Source organism: Cucumis sativus, chromosome 3, assembly GCF_000004075.3.
Source record: "Cucumis sativus cultivar 9930 chromosome 3, Cucumber_9930_V3, whole genome shotgun sequence".
Taxonomy (NCBI): domain Eukaryota; kingdom Viridiplantae; phylum Streptophyta; class Magnoliopsida; order Cucurbitales; family Cucurbitaceae; genus Cucumis; species Cucumis sativus.
This window is the reverse complement of record NC_026657.2, coordinates 8626092-8650566: the sequence shown is the minus strand read 5'-3', so window position 1 is coordinate 8650566 and position 24475 is coordinate 8626092. Positions and strand designations below refer to the sequence as shown.

Sequence of the window (24475 nt, the reverse complement as noted above, 5' to 3'; positions counted from 1 at the left end):
AAACACATTTGATATCAATTTTGAAACAAGTGTCTCAAGCAAGGTTACACATAGAAACAAAGATCAATATCAATATTTTAATAATACATACAACACAACTACAATTAGAACATCGTCAAAATGCATCATAACGACAAATATCAATTCGTTCAACATCGTACCGCATCCACTTTTTAAATATTGGAATGATATAAGTCAGTCATATAGCGATAGAAGTAAACCCAGTACGTATGGTATTGCACAACCCAATTAAAACAAATGATTATCTGGTAGCTTATGGATTTTCAGTAAGTCAATATTAATTAATTTTTATAAAATAAATCCGTTGCACAAATTTTCACCATTCTACAATGTCAATTGTACGACCAGAACAACTTTATTAGCTAACTAATTGAAGTCACCTATTGTAATCTCCTTACGAAAAACAAGTACATATATAATATATTGGGGCACTTTTTTAAAAATTACGAACATGCGGTCTTCCCTCGTCGAGGAGTGAAGAAAAAAAAGGAATTTAGGTTATTTTGATTAGAAAATTCGTAAGAGAAAAGTTAGAACATTTGACAAAATATTTAGAGAAAAAACTCGGTATAACGAATTTGGTCGGTTTATTATAAAAGTAAATAGTTTGTTATTTTTTTTTATTATTTAAAATAATTGTATAATTGTTACGTTAAAGAAAAAAACTTTGGTCCATCAAATTTCATAAAATATTAAACACATGAAAAAGAAAGGGGAAGCGATGTGGAGGAAGGAAACCTATATGTTTGAAAAAGGAAAGGAAAAGAAAAAAAGGAAACCTATATGTAAATCCGAGCACCGTCATACCGGCTCCCGCCAAATAGCAAAACCCTAAACCCTAAGTCCGTATCTCTTCCGCTTCAAATTCCGACGAAGTGTACAGTGGAATAGCGGCCGATTCAATTTCAGGTTATTGAATGTGAAACCACTAAGTTTCTAACTCACGCAATCGGAGTTGAGAGCGATGTACGGTCGATCGTCCAGTTTCGGTAATCACGGTTCCGGCCAGCGGCAGCAACGGCTGCCACCACAAATGCAGTTTCCAGACGCGCCGTACCTGAATCACAATGTTCCATTTTTTCAAACTCATCCTGGGTTTATTCCTTACCAGAACGTCAACTTCCCTATGCAGAATACTGGCTTTCAGTTTTCTCCACCTTCCAATTTCGGTTTACACTTTCCACAATCTCCCAATCCAGGTGTCCGCCTTCGCAAAGCTTCCACAGCTTCACAGCCGGAAAGTTCGACTAAGAAGGCGGGAAAAGACCTCTCGAAGATCAACCATGCTGTAGCCACGGCACACACCAATCTTCTTGAGGCCGGGGAAAGCATCTCAGCTTGGAAGGTAGTGCAATCAGCGCTTTCAATTCTCCAGGTTGATTCATGGGATTCTTTAGGGTATCGTATGCAGGAAATCAGCGATCTTCACCGCATCATGGTGCGGGAAGGGAAGGTAACTTGAGAAAATACATTTTAAACTTCTCTTTTACTCTCTCTCTACTGTTTGATTTATCTGGTCAGTATTGGGGATAGAGTCTATATTAAGTATAGATTGTCTGGGAACTTGAGTGGACTGGAATTATCGGCACTAGTCTACTAGGGCCTTTATCTAGAAGGAAACTCATATTGGTCTGGCCCCACGCGGGCCGTAGGCGGGGGATTCAGGGTGGAAGAGGGGGAGAGAATGACAATCCCTTCCACTCGAAGTTTAGTTTTATCTAAATACAGAAGATGTCGAATATGAGAAAATTGTAGGTATGATCGTTAGCAACAGGGTTATTTTGTTTTGTCTGCAGCCATAGGCAATAATTGTTCTGCAAGCAATGATAATTAGTGATGTTGTATCTTTGGTTGCTCAATGATTGTTGTCTGAGCAGAGTAAAACCATTGATTTCAAGTCAACGGTAATGCTTTATTGATTTTTAGAACTCTAATGGAAAAAAAATCGCAACAGCTTTCAATTAAATCTCAAATTAGCTTAAAAATGATTCTTCAACCGTGAGATAGTTTCTTTATTTTCATTTATCTGCTTTCCTTTATGTTTTCCCCGAACAATCTCTGGAATAAGTTCTATAGATCGTCATTAGGGGGAAGATTTGGAATTTAATCGTTCTTCTCCCTCTATCTATAGAACCAAAATATCACATGTGAACCAGGTGTAACGGATCAGAAGTCAGTTGTTCAGTTTGTGTCACTCTGTAACAGTGGCCCTAGAAATAATGGAAGGTCACACCATATTTTTGATAAACATAAGTGTGTACCTACAAATTTACGGTCAAAATTATATTAAGTCCGTTATTGGTTTTGTCTGTATTGGTTTAGATCAATTCATTTATTCACTGCTTTGTGGGGGTGAGAAGAATTACTACGTTATATGAATTGGAGGAGGCTATATGCAAGTATGAAGGAGTTGGTGAATTTAAAGAGTTGAGACTGGGCCCTTTTCTGCGTCATCCTCTTGTTTTGCATTATTTCTCAGTGGATTCTGAGGTAACTGAAGTATTTAAAATAACGGGTGAGGATATTATTTCTTTCCTGTTTGAGTTCATGGATGTGGATGCTTGTAGTAATAAGAAAATAGCAGTAGAAAAGTTTTTGGAGTTCATTTCCAGGAAGCTATCAGTCGAAAAGTGGGAAATGCTGGGAATACGTGTTCAAAAACTGGGGTATGTAATTTTGTTCTCTCAGTCATTGCATCACCACTAGAATAATAAGAATATTTTCATTTATGGTTCATGCATCATATCATCTATAAATATTTAATATGCTCATGCTAGTTTGTAATTTTAGTTTGATGTTACGAATTTGCTTTTCCATGAGTGAGATGAGTTGGTCGTTGTAGGGACTATGTTTCTGTTGTAAAAAAAGCCAGGAGATCAGAAGCTGATACTTTCAGTAAGTATCTGACAAAATATGATGAGAAGCACGGGAAGAAGCGGCCTCTTTTCTCGTTGCAGAAGGAAAAGTTAGATGAGCGTTTTAGTGCAATATCTCAACGAGTTGAATCATTTTCTTCTGTTCACAAAGACTTTTGTGGCAAGCATGTTAGATTTGATTCATCAAGCTCAGGAGATGAAGGCAGTGGTGATAGCACATACGAAAAAAAAAAGGTTGACACTGACTCAAGCAATGATCTAAAACTTTCATTACAAATCAATAAAAGTGCTGATCGACCAAGTAGCTGTCCTTACCCATCTGCAACTGAAGAGATGATGCGGCTTGGATTGAAAGGTGAAGTAAGTGGCCATGCCACTCCTATTGGCAGCCAGAAGCACTGCATAGGTAGTGGTACACTCAAAAGGAAAAGAAGATCTAGATCTCGAGGGCACACTACTTCTGGAACCTCAACATCAAGCAAAAAATTTAAGGAAGATTGTAGCCTCCCCGTCAAAGATGATTTTGGTAATTCTGAGGAAGGCAGTGGCTTTGAAGCTGAATATGAAATTACAAATAATTCTTTGAGGATGTTTGTCACAATGTGGAAGGATGGATGTAGAGATATGACTGTGGCTGAGGTGTGCTACTTTTTTTACTTTTATTTTTCACACACACTCACATATATATAGAGATAGATAGATAGATATTGCTGTATGATTGGATTTATTTATACTTGCCATCTGTTCTCATGTTAATATGAATTTATGCATGTAACACTTAAAATTCTTATTCATATGCATGCTCTTTCATTTTTTCTAACTTTTCATTGGTAGGTGACAAGGAAGAAAAATAATGTTCAAGGATAGAATCTCTGAAAGGGGACAAAATAAGTAAAACACCCAAAGAAACAATAGAACAAAAAAAATACAAGAGCCTAGAAATAAATAGAGGAACCAAAAACAACAAACCAAACTGCCCAAGCTACACCAAAAAAAAAAAACATCAAGACTTTGAAAATTCAAAGACAACAATGAAGACGAAAGCTTTTTATTTTTTTATTTTTATTTTTATAATAAGAGAAATGTCATTGATAGATGAATGAAATAAGGGAGAACAAACCCATTCAATTGTTTCAAGCTCAGTTAGGTTACATACTTGCCACAGTATGATTTGAGTGCAAAGCAAGATGAGAAAGTCAACATGATAGCAACAAGGCCACAACCAACCCGATGGTCTCTCCAAAACAATGCATGAGATCCATTTCCAAGACAAATCTGAACCTTAGATCAAATAATGTGATTAATAGTCTAATAGATTTTCAAGGTGACTTAAAGAAACCATGCTGAATGGGTTGAGGCCAATGTCTCTCAATTGAAGAGACATAATATTTTATTATTTTTTATAAAACTCATCAGTAAAAAATTCTTCAGCAAGGATTCTCCAAGTCCACTTTGAAATTACGGTGTCTAGAGTTATCGATGCCAAGACCCTTCATCAATTTTGGAAGCTGTGTAGTATCCCAATTCACATTGTGCACACCACCACCTGCACAAGAGCCTTCCCAAGAAAAAAAATCACCAATCAACGTATCCAAAACCTGAATTGCATTAAAAGGAACTCAAAACAAAGAGAATTAGTATATGGGCAAATTGACTAAGTGGTTTAAATAAGCTATTGGTGAATCATGTTGGCTACGAAAGGGTTGGGTAAGTCCCACGCTGACTGGTTGGGAGAGATGGAAGACCATCTACTCTATTTGATAGAAGTCCTTGATCGAGTTTAATTCCTAGAGACTTAGTTGAAAGAAGTCTTTGAGAAGGCGGAATCGATGCGGTAGCTGGCCGCTTAGATGGAATGCTCCTTAAAGAGTTGGTGATAAGGGTCTCAATCCTAGAAGCAAATGCTACCAGGTTGTGTAGCTTCGAGCGAGGGAGGGGATAGGTGGGCTCTACGGCTTGTCATGCTTTCGCCCATTTGAAAAAATTCTCCCACTACTGCCTCCCATAGGAGTTTGGGCCGTGTCTCAGTCCCAGTGTGGCTGATTTAGGTTTGATTGAAAATCACTTGTTTGGACAAGTGGATAGGGGCATTAGATCAATGGAATGGCTAGTCAAGACCAGGGTAGACCTGTTTGCCCATACCATGAGGGCAGAGGCCAAGACGAATGCGAATAGAGAGAATTTGTAAGATTACTAAGAAAGAAAGCTTTTCTTCTACATATATTTGCCATGGGAAAACTCGGACTTGAGGTTCAAAGGAATGGCTTGGTGCCCATTCCCACTCCAAACCAGCTCCATACGCCTCTTCTAGGTGGCTGACCTAGGGAAGTTGACTGATTTTGACCGTATGTCGTGAAAAGAAGCGATCCATCCTGGCATGAGAGGACTCAGGATGAATGGCCCTCCTTCTTTTTAAAGGTGTATTTCCAATCTAAAGAGGAACAAACATGAATATGGCAACACAGCAAACGAAAACTTTAAGATACGACATGTTGGGGCACCTTAATTATTTTTAAATATATGTATACATATATCAACATGTTATGAATACATATAAATTTTTACCTTTAAACACAAATGAATGTCCATACAATTCAGTTAAAGAGATAAGAGATAAGAAAATAAATATGTAAAGAGCCTAGAATATAACAAGAAAAATGAATAACAAATAATTTGGAGGACGAAGTGACAAATAGGATGGGCAGATGGTTGTTGGGGTGGGGGTGGCAGCTAATGTGTTTTAAAACCAAATTAGGTACCCATTTAAAGACAGGCCAATTCTCATTTTAGGGTTTTTGACTAAGAAGCACCGGCACTTGTAGAATTGGGCTCTATCTTTAATTGGCCACCTAAATGTTTTTATAACACATTAACATATCTAAGAAGTGCCCCTAACATGTCCTTGAGTGTCTATAAAATTAAAAAAATAATGATAATAGACACACCACCTGGCTGTCAGTTTCTAACTTTGACAGTTGGTTTGGTCATTTTACAAGTGTTGGTGCTTCATAGTTTGCAATTATGAAGTCTATCTTGCAATCTTTGGACAATAGGTTGCAGAAATGAAATAGTCCAAGAATTACCCCTTTTGGTTGTTCCCTTTTATTTAGTGAAGGTGTTATGTAATTATTTATTTTTATTTTTAATTAAAAAAGGAAAAAGGAAAAATTATTCAGTGAAAGTTTGTTTCTGGTAAAAAATATAAAATAAAATAATGGTACCAAAAAGGCATTGGATGGTTGTTTATCTGCTTGTTGAGCGTTTAAAATTGGATTTTGGAACAGGATCATGCGTGTTTTCTTGTTTATTTATTAAATCAAAATAGGAAAGCTAAATCAATTCTGTATTGTAGGTAATCAAACGGATGCTTGACCATTATGGTATGAACCTTCGATCGACAGTAAGAGTGAGATCAATGCTATCGTCTTACCCATTCATTGGATTACTCAATGTTGCTGTAAGGGATTCATTATTTTGGATATTATTTGCTATAGTATATATTATATGTAAATTATTGGCCATTTGCTCTTTATGGTAATTTTAATATTATTATATTAGTTTAGGGCTTCTAGATATGCCTATATATATATCACTCCAATATATAGAATTAGATGAACTATTCTCCCATATTTAGTATCATTGCATAACATGATTTTACTTTGATTTGAGAAGTGAGATTTATGGTTATTTTCCTACACTAGAGAGTTTTAATGGCCGCTTTGTCCACTTTTGGTTGGAGAATATGAAATATCTGCCAGTTGGCTACTGTGGTTGCTTCAAGGCAGAATGATTTTGAGATTTTGGGCATGCTGTGAAGATATTTGAGACTATCTGCATTTGCATACCTGATGTGTATGGTTTTCCTTTTTTTGCACAAGATAATTGAATGACGAGAACACTTGTGTTGAAAAATAAATGAATGATGTGGATGCTAGACGTCCATGGGAATAAGTAATAATGATCAACCCTAATAAAAGGAGAATGCCACAGACCACACATGTCGAAAGTCCTCAAAATCCTAATTTTTTTTACAAGTCTGTATGCATGATTGCAAAATTGACCTTGACCATGTTTGTTTATTCTTCAGCCTCATGCATGTGTGCTGTCCACTCCTAACAATTACTCGACGTATGGGTTGCATTGAAAATTATACAGAAAGCTGATAAGGAGGTTTTGCCTCTTTCTTTTGAAAGTGCACCTCCCTAAATTTTTTTATCTAAATTTGTCACAACATTTCAAACAATCAACTACTTGCAATATTTTAGAGGTTTACAACATCGGTTCTGATAAACCTCATTTTATTACCTATCTGCAAATAATTGAGTCATTCATTTGTTCAGAAAAATAAGAGCTTGGTTTATGCATTTTTTCAAGGAAGCTGTGAGTTGTTGATTATGTAGACAACTGGAGAAAATAGACGTGTATTTATTAGGTATATCGACCATGACTCCTCTTATGTGAAAAATTATGCATCACTCTCATACTGGTGGGTAGAAGCATTGTATTTCGTATAATGTTTAATCATCATCAGTGCATACCAATCTACAATAACTGATGGTTTACGTATATCATTCTGTCCATTTTCTTTAATTTAAGTTCTGATAATTGCAGTATATGACTAATGATGTAAAGACGTTTTTCTGTGCTTATTTTGTGATTAAGTATTCTAGGCCCCTTATTTTTCATTGTTGCCATTACTTCAGGTTTCATCCATTAAGAATGGGATGTGGGACAGCATTTATGATTCTCTACAAATTATCAATCTACCTGAATTAACTAATACAAATGTCAAGAAACAACCGGTGTATGACTGCATAGATGTCGGTCCAAGTGCGGAGGGTGCTCTTATAAAGCATGTTCCAAAGTCCACACATGGTGAGTAGTGTTTGCTTGCTGGGCTCATTATCATTTTTGACACTGAAGTTAGTATATCAGATGGATGTTGTACTTCTTTAGTTTTTCATAAACTCGGGGTGAGCATTGATCAAGGTCGGGCCAAACATGGATGCTGAGCCAACCATAGTCGGCTCCCATTTTGGCCGAACTGACGTTGATTGAAGAGAACTGTTAAACTGACTGAATGAATTGCTTGGTCAGTTTAGTCAGTTTATTTTTTAAAATATAATAATTATTATCTGTAAAGTTAAATTTACTTTTGGGCTGGTTGCATTGCAAAAATGGCAAAAAAGCCTAAAATAATAGCCATATATCAAGGATAAAATAATTGCATATATCAGTACAAAAATTGGTAAAAGACTAAAAAACCCATATCAAGCCCACCGTTACGCACACTTCTTTTGGCTTTTCTCAAATTGAAAGCTATCAATGATAGCAACTATCGGTGATAGTCATTGGTAGTTGCTATTAGTGATAACTTTCAATTATAGAAATGTGTTATCAGTTGCTATCCCTAATAGTTGTTATCAATGGATATCAATGATTGCTGCTATTAGTAATAGCTTTCAATTTGAGAAACGTGCTATCAATTGCCATCATTAATAATTGCTATCAGTGATGGAAACACGGGCATTGGGGGGCATTAAGACTGGTCAATATTTACTATATTTGCAGATATTCTAAAGTTGTGCTATATTTTCATATTTTTCCCCCTATTATGCTATTTTCTATAATTTCTTCTTACTTTTACCTTTTTATTTTTATTTTATTTATTTATCTTTTTATTTTCTGGAGGTGGTGTATTAAAAGTGTGTGTGTATATATATAATTACATGTTTACTTTACATTTTTAAAAAAATAATATTATTATACATATTATAGAAAAGGAAAAACCAGAATTTTAAAAGTTGGTTGGTGGGTCAGTTTTGTCTCCGGTTGATTCAGCTAATAGACCAGCCACAAAACTGTCACGGATGAAATCTCATGCGTAACAGATTGAACTAATGGTTTCGGTTGATTGGTTTGGTTTGGTTTGGTTATCAGTTTGTGATGCTGATCCCTTTTATAAACAACAGTCATAGACCAGCATGCAAGAACTTTATATTGCTTCCTTGGACTTGAAATACTTTGGTCTTTTTCATTTTTAATTCATTTTATAAGAAACTGAGAACTTCATTGAAAAAAAGGACAGGGTTAGGGTTATGGTCGAGGTGTGCTTAAGCTAGCCCGGACATTCCTTGATATTAAAAAGAAATTTAAGTGTTAGGGGTAGAGGAAACCCTTGCACAAGCACAACACGATGATTGGTCGTTTGTTTTCATTTAAAGGCTATAGTTACAAAGGAATTTTGACGTTAAGGAACACCACCAAGAAGTCATTCTGTACATAGTTATAAAAAGAGTTAGAGGCGGAGACTTATCTTCAAATGTCCTAGTCAATTGTTCACTTTATTTGAAAGGCAAAGGAGCAGCCAAATTTTCCCAAAAACAGGGCCTTTCTTAACTTCAAAGGAATTTTGATGTTAAGGAACACCACCAGGAAGTCGTACTGTAAATAGTTATAAAAGGAGTTAGAGAAGACTTAACTTCAAATGTCCTAGACAATTGTCCAATTTCTTTGGAAGACAAAGGAGCAGCCAAATTTACCCAAAACAAAGTGGCTTTCTTATAGTAGTACCTTTTAGGAACAACTGGAGATATGTTGAGCTGTATTGTTTCACAATTTTCTAAATTTTGAGCAAGTAATTTATGGGGACTAGTTGCAATTAAATTTCTAGAGAAGAATTGCTTGTGATATTTATTGAAAGTAGAGATGTAGAACAAACACAAATTTACGTGGAAGCTCTAGTATAGGGAGAAAAACCACAATGTTGATATTTATTATTATTTTCTTACGATAATAAAGGTATGAAGAGGAGAATATTGATAGGAAACACGAGCCTAATTAATATAATAAAAAATTAGGACAAAGTAAATCTAAACTAACCTTGGACTTTCAATATTACCCAAGCCCACTATTTCTAACAATATTAAATAGTAAAAACTAGAAATGGTTGAGTTGAATTGAATGATCATAGAATTCGGCAGTTCCATTGTTTTATTTTGTTTTATATGGTACATGTGTACTTGTTGGAACTTTGATGTGTTTGAATCAGTTTCTTACTTTTGCAATCTTGAAATAGTATTAGTAGTGAAATTGATATAACTATATTAATAATTTATTTTTCATGACTCTAAGACATCACTGTGGAAGATATCCTCAATAAAGTTGGTCAGCACATCAAGTTTGAGCAGGAGATTCGCAGCGATGGTCGACTTCTCATGGAAAATAGAATTCAAATTTTGAAACAGCTCTGCAGCTGTGAGTTCTGGCTTGTGGAGCAATATTCTGCCAAGGATTTTAAGTCTCTTGGTCACGGGGACTTTTTCAGTTTCTTAGAGAAGCATGCGTCTATGCTTCCTGATGAGTTACACAAGTTTCTTGTGCCTGAGATTTCTGAAAGATCCCCTTTGGAGGCTTGCATGCTACAGCGTCAGTTAGTGACTTTGGTATCACAAGCTTGTAATAACTTATCCGAGAATGAAATAATAAGTAAGCAGATGATATATAACCTTCTTACTCAGCAATTTCCCTTGATCGACTTCAAACTTACTGAAAATGGGCCTTTGGAAGATTTTATGGAGCTTGTGGGGCAGCAAAAGAACAGTGTTGTTTCAAAGTGTGTCACATTTTCTGTTTCATTATTAGGGGGATCTCATTTAAGAGATTCTTTGGCCACGATGGATAATGATTCCCTCGGTGCCACTTCATTCTCTGCTGAAGCTGGGCAAGGATTGGGAGCCATTAAATCTGTGACATCGGAGGATGCTATCAAAGTCTTGGTTAGAGCACCAATGTTGTTGGATTTGAACTTATGGTCTCATTGGGATCTCTTATTTGCTCCAGCTCTTGGTCCTCTTGTACCCTGGTTACAGAAGGAAGTTAATACAGAAAACTTTATGTGTATGGTTACCAAAGAAGGGAAAGTTATACGAATAGATCACACAGCTACTGCCGATTCATTCTTGGAAGCTGCACTGCAAGGATCTCCGTTTCATACTGCAGTGAAGCTTTTGTCTATCTTCGCTTTACTTGGTGGAGAAAAATATGTTCTCTTATCCCTACTTAAGCACCATGCCAGCCGTGCTTTTGAAGTTATTATGAAGAACTCTGTTGAAAACATAGAAATGTTCGAAAATTGGGGTCAAGGGCTTGAAAAGGTGGCCTTTCATCAGAACTTCATCGAGCAGGTTGCAGCTGGTAATTTGAGTCTTGAATTGAAGAAGAAGATTGATATGAGGAACAAAGCAATTTCCTTGTTGTCTAGGTTTTTTGTTGACTGCCTTGGTTATATACCAGTAGAGTTTCGTTACTTGGCTGCAAATATATTGCTTTCTGGCATAACTTCTGTCGTTAAAGATGCTGCATCAGCTATTTTACACGAGTGTTGGAAACCAGAGCAGCGTCTAATGCTTCATGAGATAGGCCTCTCACTTGGTGTGCCTGAGTGGATTCAGGACTATCACACAGTTTCTTCTAGTGCTTCTTCAGATCTGTTCACTGATGCATGCTTAAATGATAGGTCTGAGATAAACAGAAATGTACACAGAGATGGTCTTTTGACTAAGTATTCTACTTCAGAACAAAATGCTTCTTTCTCTATTGAAGAGAACGTGTTTAATGAAAAACTAAGTGTTTCTAGTGCAAACTGTACTGCCAAAACATCTAATGATGCAAATGGCCTCAGTTGTATGTCGCTTGCTTCAGAACCTGATGGAAATAAGGATGCGGTTGAGATTATCCAATGCATCAGGCGTGATGAATTTGGTCTTGATCTTGATCTTCCCATTTCTGAGACTGGTATGTTGCGGAAGCAGCATGCTCGTTTAGGAAGAGCTCTTCATTGTCTTTCACAGGAGCTGTATTCTCAGGATTCACACTTTCTGCTTGAGCTGGTGAGCAGGGTTATTTCCTCCATTTACATTTATTATTTCTCACTTTTTTTTTGACAAGAAAGCTATTTATTATTCAATATCTGAAGGTATAAACACACATCTTATATAAAAGTGGGGAAAGGGGGCGGGGAGGGGGAGGGGGAGGGGGAGGGGGAGGGGGAGGGGCAAAGCAATTCCAGAGCTGGACATAAAATGGTGTTGCTATATTATTTGGGCCTACGTCCTAGTGCATACTGTTCCTGCATAATAGTGCTTCTGCCTTGCTAGACTTAGTTTCTCACTGGAGAACTCAACTGGGTTACAATTCTTTGACAAAACACCACCTTTTCTAAAACCTGAAGCATCAAGGTAACTTAAAAGGGGTTTGTTAAAATTAGGCAAGCCCAAATTATTCCCCAAACAGATTTACGTTTCTGTGGTCAATTGGTTAGAGGTGGATATATTTTGAGTTATTTTCTAAAAATATCAAAGTGTTCCATCTCCTGTACTGTTTTAGAATCTTTAGGTACAAGCCAATGTTTGATGACATCAACTTTTGAAGGAGCAATGTGGATAGCCTGTTACAATTACATAGCCAAGAAACCATATAATTTTTTTTCTGGTCCAAGGATTTTGGAAGTAAGTGTAGGGAAGTATGGAGTTATGAACTCCACTCCTCATTTGGCCTAGTTATAGTGGATCCCACCACTAAAACATCAATTTTGTCAAACCCCATTCTCAAATGATTTGAATGATTCATTTAAGAATTGCTAAATATAAACATCATCAAAGAGATTTAAGAAAGGAAGCAGAACCTGGGTCATTAATGTTTTGAATATTCTTGGTGTATATGGTAATCTATTAAGTTTGAGAAGCCATGCACATAGCATTCCAATTGTCTTGAAGGTCAAACCTTCCATTTCATACACCACATATTTGATTTCATCACATGCTGTTAAAAATATCCATTTAATGACCACGATTTATTGCAATCATCTGATCAATCTCATGCTGTTATTTTAGGTTCAAAATGCTGATGATAATATCTATCCACAAAGTGTCGAACCCACTCTAGCATTCATTTTTGAGGAGTCAGGAATTGTTGTTTTAAACAACGAGGAAGGCTTCTCTGCTAAAAATATCAGAGCACTCTGTGATGTTGGAAATTCCACAAAGAAAGGATCTAATGCTGGATATATAGGAAAGAAAGGCATTGGCTTCAAATCAGTTTTTCGGGTATGTTCAGGGTATCATTATGTTACCTTTCTCTTCATTATTTACCAAGTTATTTCCATTTCAGATCATTATTTATTTTCCTTTTGTGGGTTGGGACTTTCCTCTTCCTCTTATATTATAATTTCACTCATCAATTAAATAAAATTTGATGGTTTGTAAGTGTTCGTGTGTGTGTTTTCCCCTTTTTGTTTTGTTTTCATTTTTTGTTTTAGTTGTGTGGTTGGTATCTACCAGATGCTTCCGGGATAAGTAGAAATTACCATACTGAATACCATAATGCTTGAAAAATATGTTTTGTTCTCTTGTATTGATATGAAATGTACAACCGTAGTTTAATAGGGTTTTTATAGGATATTTTAATAATGTATTTACTCAGTAAAATATAACTAAAAAGGAGAAAAACTGTACAAATATTTTTTTTAAGATAAGAAACATTTCATTGATAAAATGAAATAAGGGGAGACCCAATCACCTAAAGGTGGTTACAAAAATAAAGATCCTGTGCAGGATGTTCAAGAGAACCCATTAAGTCATAAATGAGAGACTTCAGAGAGAAAGTAGAAGAGGGGTCAATATTCCATCTTTAATAATTAGGCACCAAGCGAAACCTGACAATGGACAATGGAGCAGATAAGTGGCATATTCCTGAATTTCAAAGCCAGGAAGATTACGACGAAGGCGTAAATCCCAAGCCAAAGAATCAACAAGCCACACTTCAACAACCGTAAAATCAAGAAGACAAGGCAAAACAAACGAGGAAATATCACAGAGAGAACGCCACAATCGAGCCAATGGTCCTTCCAAAAAGAAATGGTGGAACCCATGCCAAGGCAACACGGTAATCGGGGAGCAACAAGGTCAATCGTATGATAAATAAACCTCCACGGGGATTGAACATGCCTACAAATAATCGACGATAACCATGATGGAGAGTAATATTTGGCCACAATGAGCTTCCCCCACAAAGCATCATGGCTTATGTAAAAACCGTCATTTCCATTTGGCCAAAAGAGCGGAATTTCGAGGACAGAAATTACCTATGCCAAGTCCACCAAGAAGCTTAGGACGCAGAGTAGTAAGCCAATTCACATTATGCATACCGTCATCACCGCAAGATCCCTCCCAAAGAAAATTACAAATGAATTTCTCCAAACAATTAATAACATCATTAGGAGCATGAAAAAGAGAGGTAATAAGTAGGCAAACTAGAAAGAATGGCCTAGATGAGAGTATGTCGTCTGCCCTTGGAGATATTGGCATATTTCCTCATATGAAGCTTATGTTGGATTCCTTCAACAATCTGTTGCTAAAAAGATATTGAATTAGAATTGCCACCAAGAGGAAAACCAAGATAAGAAGCAGGCCAATGACCCCTTCAACACCCAAAGAAGTCACCATCCAATCAAGATCATCTTCAGAGAGTTGAATCCCAAGCAGCTCACTCTTCGAGAAATTATAAACAAACCAGAAGCTTGTTCAAAGACATGAATGACTTCAAACAAGTGAGTAAGTGCAACACGTTTAGCGGTAGAGAAAAGCAAGGTATCATCAACTATTTGTGAGTGGCTCAAAACAAAATTAGAAGCACCAATTGGGTGTGTAGCATTTAGGTCTTTAGAAAGGCCAAAAGACGGCTTAAACAGTCAGGCACCAAGATGGAAAGGAAATTAGAAAGGGGATCTTCTTGTCTAATACCATGAGTGGAGATAATCTTACCAAGGAACCTACCATTAAGAATGATAGAAAAATTGGCATTGATGATGCAACCTTGAATCCACAAACGCTAATTCCACTCGGAACCTTTGGCTTGAAGAATAACAACTAAAAACACACCAATCAACAATATCAACTTCCTCCACCTTTGTACGAGCCACTGATGTGCCTCTTCTTGAGTCTAACTCCTTGTTCGATCTTTGTTCTGGGTCGAGCAGCAACCTATGGGTTATAGTCTTTGAACCTCTCCTTTTTAGTAGTCTCACGTCTAAGAACCTGAAACTCTTTGTTTGCGAACCTATCGCTTTATTGGACGCTCTCATATGGTCTATTTCACCAAGATCAACTGAGGCAAGAACGTCTTCCACAACTGATTCAACAACATCCATTCTTCTTATTTGTCATTTGATTCTCTCGGCATCAGCAGAAGGCTAGCTAGGCACCAAGGCTACGAAAGAGAATTGGGAGTACGGGAAACCTCTGGATTTCAAATCACTGCCTCTATACTTAGTATTGGCCATAATTTACAAGTAACATTATGTAGTCTTAGTCGGAGGGGGAAGTAAGGATTTACCTAGGGGTGGTTACTGTATGGCCATGTGATTTCTCCCATGACCGTCTGGTCACATTAAAGTTGCCCCCAACAATCCAAGAATCCCCTCCCAAACCAGCCAAGTCATCAAGCTCCGACCAAAAATCAGGGTGATACAAAACTATCGGATAGACAATATACGGTTGAAAGCCAGAAAGAGAAACCATTCACCATAGATACATGAATAGAAACAATATAAAGCTCCTGTATAGCATCATGCACAGTAAAGTCAGGTGCACAGTAAAGTATCAACCGAAGATCGCATCAATCTCCGCCCAGCCAATAAAAGCAAAGCTCCAAATAGATTTAACCAAAAAGGAGTCAGTATCAGGTAATTTAGTTTCCTGAAGGAGAACAATGCTTGGGTTATGTTGCTGAATCAGCCTCTTAACAATAGTGCGTTTCTTCCCGGAATTCAGATGGTGGACATTCCAAGATTGGATCTTCATTGGGCAGCCTCAGGAACCTCCCTAATGGCTAAAGCCTGTGATTTATCGTAACAAAGATTTTGTAATTCCCTCTATAATTTATTTCATTTACCATTTGCTGTGCAAGACTTCTTAGCCTTTGGTGGTGGAAGAGAGGGAAGGGCCATAATACACAAACCATGTTCCAAGAGAATGGAGTCCATTGCTCATAAGCTGATGGGTAAAGGTGCAGATGTCGATGGAATATCACAGGTGTTAGGAATGCTAATCATAAATGCTCTCAGTGGTTACATAGATTAAGAGGCTCATATGCACAATTATCTAAAGCAACTTATTAGATGATTAGATCCTTTCTTAGTAGGTTGTTAATAGAAATGTAAATTAACTATTATCTTGGAAGATGGTTTAGCAGCAGTAGAAGCTTTTTGGCCTTTGCCTGTGTGATGGCTATTGTGCCATATATTGTTGAAATTTTCATTAATCAGTTAGAGAGTATTTATAAATTGGCTATATATACAAAAACACTAGCAAATTTTGTGCAGCGTGTCTGAATACTAAATAAACTAAGATTATTTCCCCATTTATGTGTATTGTTCTTTTGCTTTTCTTCTATTGCTCTCTCTCTTTTGTAGAGTGTGGTGTCTTTTTTATATGCAGTCTGTTCTGATGGCTAGGTGCTCTTTCTGCAGATCACAGATGCTCCTGAGATTCATTCCAATGGGTTTCATGTTAAGTTTGATATTAGCGAGGGGCAGATTGGGTTTGTCTTGCCAACTATCATTTCTCCTTGCAATGTTAACTTGTATGGTAAGTTGGCTACCAGTGCCTCTGATCATGAAGATACAAATATTTGGAACACTTGTATTGTGCTTCCTTTCAGATCAAAATTATCTGGAGGAGTAAACTTGATCAATAATATTGTGAATATGTTTGCGGACCTCCACCCGTCTTTGTTACTCTTTCTTCACCGTCTCCAGTGTATCAAGATCAGAAACTTGATTGATAATTCACTTATTGTTATGAGAAAAGAAATTGTTGGAAATGGCATCATTAGAGTTTCTCATGGGGAAGAAAAAATGACATGGCTTGTAGTGTCACAAAAGTTGAAGGCTGATGTTATCCGTCATGATGTCCAGTCTACTGAGATCTCAATTGCATTTACTCTCCATGAAGAAGAGAATGGGGTTATCAGTCCATTACTGCACCAACAACCAGTTTTTGCATTTCTTCCTCTAAGAATGTATGGCTTGAAATTTATAATTCAAGGTGATTTTGTTTTACCTTCCTCCCGAGAGGAGGTGGATGGAGATAGTCCCTGGAATCAGTGGTTATTGTCAGAGTTTCCTGGTTTGTTTGTGAGTGCAGTGGAATCTTTCTGTTCTCTTCCATGCTTTGAGAGCTGTCCAGGGAAGGCTATTTCAGCTTATATGAGCTATATTCCACTCATTGGAGAAGTTCATGGTTTCTTTTCTAGTCTTCCTCGATTGATTATTTCTAAGTTACGCATGTCCAACTGCTTACTTTTGGAAGGAAAAGAAAATGAATGGGCTCCCCCATGCAAGGTTTTGAGAGGTTGGAATGAACAAGCTCTTACTCTTCTTCCTGATAATTTGCTTCGTGAATATCTTGGGCTTGGATTCTTACACAAAGACATAATCTTGTCTGACTCACTAGCAAGAGCATTGGGTATTGAAGAGTATGGGCCTAAAATTCTTGTGCAGTTTATGTCCTCTCTGTGTCAGAAGTATAATAGCCTCAAATCAATGGGACTGTTTTGGTTGGGTTCTTGTCTAAGTGTACTTCACAACATGCTTCTTCAGTCTTCTGGGCAAACGACATTAGAGTTGGAAAGGAATGCTGATCTTATAAGATCTCTTCAGAAGGTTCCACTAATTCCTCTCTCTGATGGTACCTATAGCTCCGTAGCTGAAGGTACAATATGGTTACATTCTGATTCCTCAAATGCCACAGTTGATGGAAAGTATGGACTCGAAGCTTTCCCATATTTGAATTCCAAGATTCGTGTAGTTTGCCCAGCCTTCCTTTCTCTTTTTTCTGTTGATAACTCACAAATCGATGTGCCTTCAGTTGGGAATATTAGCTGGATGCTTTATAGGATAGGCGTTCAACGTTTATCTGCCCATGAAATTATTAAAGAACACATCATTCCAGCTATAACAAATGAATCAAATCTAAATGGGAATAAAATTTTAATGACAGAGTATGTTTGTTTTGTAATGACCCACCTACTATCCAGTTGCCCTGAATGCCACATAGATAGGGGTTTTATCATTTCAGAGTTACGTACGAAGGCCTTCATTTTAACAAATCATGGTTACAAAAGACTTGTTGAGGTACCAGTTCATTTCAGTAAAGAATACGGAAATCCCATTGATTTGAACAAGCTCCTTAGTGTGGAAATGAATTGGCATGAGGTTGCTGACACCTATTTGAAGCACCCGGTCACCAATTCACTCTCCTGTGGACTTACAAAATGGAGAAATTTTTTCCAAGAAATAGGCATCAATGATTTTGTTCATGTAGTTGAAGTTAACAGGAGCATTGCCAACATGCCTCATGATATTATGGTGAATAGAAAGTGGGACCCAGAAATAATATTTTCTGGTGCAATGGTAAAAGATTGGGAATCACCAGAGTTAACTCATTTATTAACCATGTTGGCCACGCATGGAAACAAAGAGAGCTGTAAATACCTTTTGGAGGTTCTTGATACTTTATGGAACGATCATTTGAGTGACAAAGTTGTGGGTTGCTGTATTTCTAAATCTGGTGATTCGAGCAAACAATTTCAGTCTGCTTTTATGAATAGCATTTGTGATGCCCAATGGGTGGTATCAAGTGTGGACAAGAAGGGTCACTATCCTAAAGATTTGTACTATGACTGTGATGCAGTGCGGTCAATTCTAGGAGCCTCTGCTCCTTATGCTCTTCCAAAGGTCAGTTGACTCCCCTATCTCCTGACGTTGATTACTGAATTTCAAATAAATTTTCCTCTTCTTTTATGACTTCATGTAAGGCTATAACTTGTGTGAGTACTCCATGAAGCGAAAGAAAAAAAATTCAACACGTCAATTTTTCTTGTTCCACAACTCTTCATTTGAAAGCTGTCCAAAAGATGGGTGAGGCAAAATATTTCAAGCAATTGGAGTGACTTTTTCAAGTTTTTCTTTTCAGAATTCACGGTTACAATGGGCATTTTTGAAGTGCTTTAAAATGTCCATATGCTATGAAGTATCCCTGTACACTTTCATTAATTCTTTCGATGCTTGATGAAGTGATTTATTTTATCTACAGCATGTTTCTATTGCCTTTGGTGTTTTGGATTTGCCTTAAGCTTTTGTTTGTTATAGTCTTATCGACCTGTAGATGTTGATTGATCTTGTTGTTGCGACAGGTTCAAAGTACAAAGTTGGTACGTGATATTGGGTTCAAGACTAGAGTTTCTCTTGATGACACTTTCAATATTCTTAAAGTGTGGAGAACCGAGAAACCTTTCAAGACAAGGTACCATATCTCTTTATAATAGTTTTGTGTTAATTTGTGGAACGACTGCAAGGAATTAGTAGAATTGAAAGGGGAAATGAGTTTGAAAACATTTCGTAGAACCTCATGGAGTGAGCCGAAAATAAAAGCTTAAGCTACCCTCGCTTCTTCCCTTTGAAGCTTTCCCTTAAGGTCCTTTTCCTCTCAAAAATCAAAATAATGCCGAAATTTTCTTGACATCCTTTAGTTTTAATTTACAATTCTTTAATTGAATTAGCTTAGGTCACGTGTTAAGTTTTGATAACCTCTTATATGGATTATTGATACCTCATGAGTTTCCTCAGATTTCGTGTTTTATGTGATTGTGTAATGGAAATAATAAATGTTTGTAAACCGGTCGATATATAAACGGTAAGGATCTTTCATCAATCCAATATGATACCTTTTTGTTTATAACGGGTACCCTGATATTTAGTCACTGATTTTATTACATTTTATATTTCAGCAGAATAATTTTTGTAGGAGATATGCATTCCTCTCTTTGTAAACATTTTCCATTATAGGTTAGACTTTGTTTGGTCTTGTATAAAACTATCCATTTATATGACTTCTTTGGTGTGCCAGCATATCACAAATGTGCAAGTTCTATACATTTTTGTGGAATGAGATGGCTTCCTCAAAACAGAAAATCTTGGAGGAATTGCACTCAGGGCCTTTCATATTTGTCCCTATTGTACCAAACTCTAGGCATGAGGATGTGGTGTCTGGTATATTTTTGTCTCCCAAGGAAGTGTATTGGCACGATCCCATTGTCTCTATTGACGAGATCAAGGATATGCATCTTCAATGCAGCTTGACAAAAATGGTTGATAGTCCCATAATCAAGACTCTATGCAATATTTATCCAGGGCTTAAGAAATTTTTTATTAGTGAATGTGGAGTACATGAATACCCTCCTCTACGCAGTTATCTTCAGTTTTTGAAACAGTTATCAGCTGTTGCTTTGCCTTCACAAGCTAATGATATGGTAAGTCATTTCAATAATAGATGTATTTTCTTAGAAATAATTTTAGACGATGACAACTAAAGTGTACTTTCATGTATTAGGTATTTGAAGTCTTTCTAAAATGGGCCAATGGACTAGAATCAGGACTCCTGGGTTCTGAAGATATGGCTTACCTGAAGGAATGTATAGGAAGCCCCGAGTTCAAGGTCCTTCCCACTGAACAAGATAAATGGGTTTCGCTTCATCCTTCCACTGGCATTGTGTGCTGTTGTGATGATATGGGATTAAGACAGCAATGTAAGAATATGGGCAAAATAGATTTTGTATACTTTGGTGAGATTGGCAATGACAAAGGAAAGGTTTTCCAGGCACATTTCTCTCACCTTTTGAAAGCTCTAGGGGTTCCTCTTCTTTCTGAGGTAACCTCTCTTATTTATCTTACCTCTGGTGTATGTGGCTTATTGAGTTCTGTGGAAATCTTTGGAACTACAGCCTTAACGGTACTACTGTCATGTTTCACAGGTCGTCCAAAATAATTGTCTGTTCGTTTTTCTTTTCTTTCCTTTTATTTGGTGTTGGGGGGTGGGCTTGAGTCAATTTTCTTAACATATGATTGTTGCCGCTAGACATACGATTTTCCTCAAGATAGTATCCCTGTAAACCGTGGGGAAAATGGAGTGTTTCACAATACTTATAGCATAAGTATTTGTTATGTTTATGTTTTCTATTTGGTCCTTGAAGTATCCCCTGGGGGAAAGAAACTCAAACATCTGAAAGGAACGAAGAAAACAGCCTGAGGTAGGGGAACCCCTGTCTGAACACACTAGAAGATGAGAGCCTTCCAACCTTAACTTAGATATGTCTATAGTCTTCACTTTTGAATAGAAAAATGATGGGAAATATAATACCTTAATGTTTGAAAAGGACACAAATATAGTTACTATTACATTAGATATTTTAGCTGGGATGCTGGAATTTGATGGTGTGTCGTGTGACTACATTGCCATAATATACTGATAACATTTTAGGAAAGTCCTGTTTCAAGGGATTGTTTAAGCATGATGTAAAAAAGCTTGATTCATTGCTGTTATTACCGTTTTATATGTCAATTCAACAAAATGTATCACATTATCATGCTATTGCTTTTTTTACTTTAGAGTCAGAACTTTGTAAGACAATGTATTGTTAGAACTTTTACAACTCAGGGACCGAACAAATAGGCTCCATAGACATTTCACTTAAAGCCACTTAAAAACATATTTAAAATAATTTGACATTTTTCTTGTTTGGGTCATAAGAAGCCATCTCAAACAAGTTCCAAGTTCTGGCATGGACATTACGTATATATGGAAATAGAGCTTTTAAAGGCTATCCAATACTTCGCTCGTGAGCATGATATATTCGACTGTACTAACAAATGTTAAAAACTCCACATGTTTATTGTTAACTTCAGGTATTATCATATTAACTAATGAATTACTATTTTTATGCAGATTGTAACTCGTGAAGCGAAATATTATGGTCCGAGGGACTCTAGCTTCAAAACTTCATTAATGAACTGGGCTCTTCCTTTCGCTCAGCGCTACATGTATAGTGTGCACCCTAACAGATACGCCGAGCTCAAGCAATCTGAATTTGACATCGTGAGTCGTCTACAAGTAATTGTTGTTGAAAAGCTGTTTTCCAGGAATGTTATAAAGAATTTCGGGTACGCCTCTGATGAACAGGTTCCATGTAGCTGTCTTCTGCAGGTACATGTAACCCTAAACCCTAAATCCATCGTTTAGTTATTCTGATTAAAAAATAAAAAAGTTGTCTACGAACCACGTCTTGTAATGCATCAATTTGAGCTGTTTCAGGATCACCTCGAATGAATTAATACGTGCATGCATGTGCTTAGAAACAAGAGACTTACCATTGAGATATTTCTTGAAAAAGAGAAATTACAGGACTCTTTTCCCTCTCTTTTTGCTTCCACAAGATGAAATACTCACAATTGGAATTTGTTTCTTATCAAAAAAAAAAACAGAAAGAACTCACAATTGGAAGAAAATGGTTGAATTTTCATACACATGTATGTCCTGGTTTGTATGAATTTCTCATGTTATGCTCTTGCAGGACAACATCTTATACACAACTCAAGACGAGGTCTCTCATTCCTTGTTTATGGAGTTCTCTCGTTTACTATTCAATGGAACTCCTGAGCTTCATTTGGCCAACTTCCTTCACATGATCACCACCATGGCCAAATTCGGTTCTACCGAAGAGCAAACAGAAATTTTTATCCAGAATACTCAGAAGGTTTTGAAACTTCCCGAGGAGGAACCAATTTGGTCTCTTTCATCTCTCACCTCAGTCGTTGAGACTCAGAACTTACTTCAAACATGTCTTGATCGTACCTTACCAGACGAACAAGGTTCGACTTCCAGGGCTAGAAAGAAAGCACGACATTGGCCACCTGTTGACTGGAAGACGGCTCCGGGTTTTAGTTATGCTCGCGAGAATGGTTTCAAAACACAACCAGCGAGCTCACTGCCTAACTGCAAATCATATGTGGAAAACGTGTTTGAAGGCATCAACAATCAAATGGAGAACTTGGCTTCGATTTCAACAGACACAAACTTGACCCATGAAGTTGATTTATCCACCAAGCCGGTAGCATCAGTTGACAACATTGGAGAACTTGTCAGCGTAGGTGATGTAGATCTTGAGGTAATTGGTTCTCACATTGATATACGTGGCCGTTTTAGGAAAAATCAGCTTAGAACTGGCACCCCCGATCCAGCACAGGCAATGATGACTGGGAGACTTGGCGAGCAGGCGGCCTTCAAATACTTCACTGAAAATTTCAGTGATGCAGTAGTTAAGTGGGTTAACAAAGATGCAGAATCTGGATTCCCCTTCGACATAGTTATAGAAGAAGACGAGGATACGAAACATTTCATTGAAGTGAAATCAACCAGATCTATAAAGAAAGATTGGTTTGACATCTCAGTGAAAGAATGGAAATTTGCAGTCAAAAAGGGTGAATCATTCAGTATCGCACATGTGTTATTATTACCTAATAACCTCGCCCGGGTTTCAGTTTTTAAGAACCCAGTTAAAGCATGCTATTCACACAAGCTCCAACTCGCTCTTTTAATGCCGAAACTGCCAAAGGAATTCACCATTGGCTCCTCCTGAAATGACATTCTTGTTTCCATCATTTCTGGGGATTTAGTTTTGCTTTGCAGGGAAATGCAGCAAACCAAGCAATGGGGCAGTTTGTCAGTTCGGTTTTTCGAGCTCATTGTTAGGATTCGTGAAGGAGAGCATCTGGTCGCAGCTTGCTGGGAGAAGGCTGGAATGTCTATACATGCTTTTCACAGAAGTCACAAGTCAGTTTCATGGAGGCTTCAATCTATTTATTAGATAACTTAGTCCAAATCCTCATCTTTAAGCACCAGCAGCAAGGGGCCTATTCTTTAACTTTTGCCCATCTTTACTTTTGTACATGTAAATAAATTTTTAGGGTAGTGAAGGATAACATTCATTTTAAATTAATATAGTTGAAGTTTCTGTCCCCAAACAAAGGGGAAAGAAAGAATGGCAAAAAAAAGACTTTTTAGTGTAAATAATTTTAGAATTTTTAAGATTTTTTAGCTTTTCAGTCAAAAATAATTACGTAGCAAACGTTAGGATGGGACTTCAAAACAAATGGAAAATTCATTGTACATTTTTTTTGGTACTAAATATCTCTAAATCTATCTATTTTCAATATAACTTTTATCATCCTTCAAATTATTAATTAAAATATCATTTCTCAAACCCTATAAAACAAAATATCGTAATTTTTTTTTTCTTTCAAAAAATAAGTATAATTATTGTCTGTATATCAAAGTGGGCTTGGTGACAGTCACAGAATTTACAAAAATTGGATCACTTTTAAAAACCAAATCAACAGAACCGAATTTCACTGAATTCGAAAAATATGGTTCGGTTCGACTTAAAGGAATTACGAACCAAATCGTTTCTAATTCAGGGTAAAAAACGAGCAAAATCAGATTTAAAACCGGTGAATCAAACAATTTTTAACTAAAAAATACATATTGACAAAAAAAAAACCTAAATAATACATATTGAGAAAGCCAAAATCGAAAACCAAAAACCAAATTCCATATAGCAGTGGAGTCTGAATCAGTTTGAACCGAAAATCGGTTCAGTTGCATTTAAAAATTTGAACTTTTTCG

General features: G+C 36.8%; 1 protein-coding gene across 1 annotated transcript; it reads left to right on the top strand.

Moving 5' to 3' along the window:
• Positions 1-725: 725 nt before the first annotated feature.
• Positions 726-23973, top strand: LOC101204025 (protein NO VEIN). The gene is made up of 13 exons (XM_004134327.3): positions 726-1474; positions 2344-2687; positions 2864-3536; positions 6250-6354; positions 7601-7772; positions 10032-11788; positions 12791-13003; positions 16426-18693; positions 19152-19261; positions 19865-20267; positions 20348-20665; positions 21740-21997; positions 22365-23973. Exons 1-13 carry the CDS (start codon positions 986-988, stop codon positions 23427-23429), a joined length of 8175 nt encoding a protein of 2724 aa, XP_004134375.1. The 5' UTR covers positions 726-985; the 3' UTR covers positions 23430-23973.
• Positions 23974-24475: the final 502 nt, after the last annotated feature.

Excerpts from the sequence above, each read along its gene's own strand:
- LOC101204025 (XM_004134327.3), top strand. The coding sequence starts at position 986 with ATGTACGGTCGATCGTCCAGTTTCGGTAATCACGGTTCCGGCCAGCGG. Across the intron at positions 2,688-2,863 it reads ATACGTGTTCAAAAACTGGG|GGACTATGTTTCTGTTGTAA; the intron begins GTATGTAATTTT and ends TGGTCGTTGTAG. Across the intron at positions 7,773-10,031 it reads TGTTCCAAAGTCCACACATG|ACATCACTGTGGAAGATATC; the intron begins GTGAGTAGTGTT and ends CATGACTCTAAG.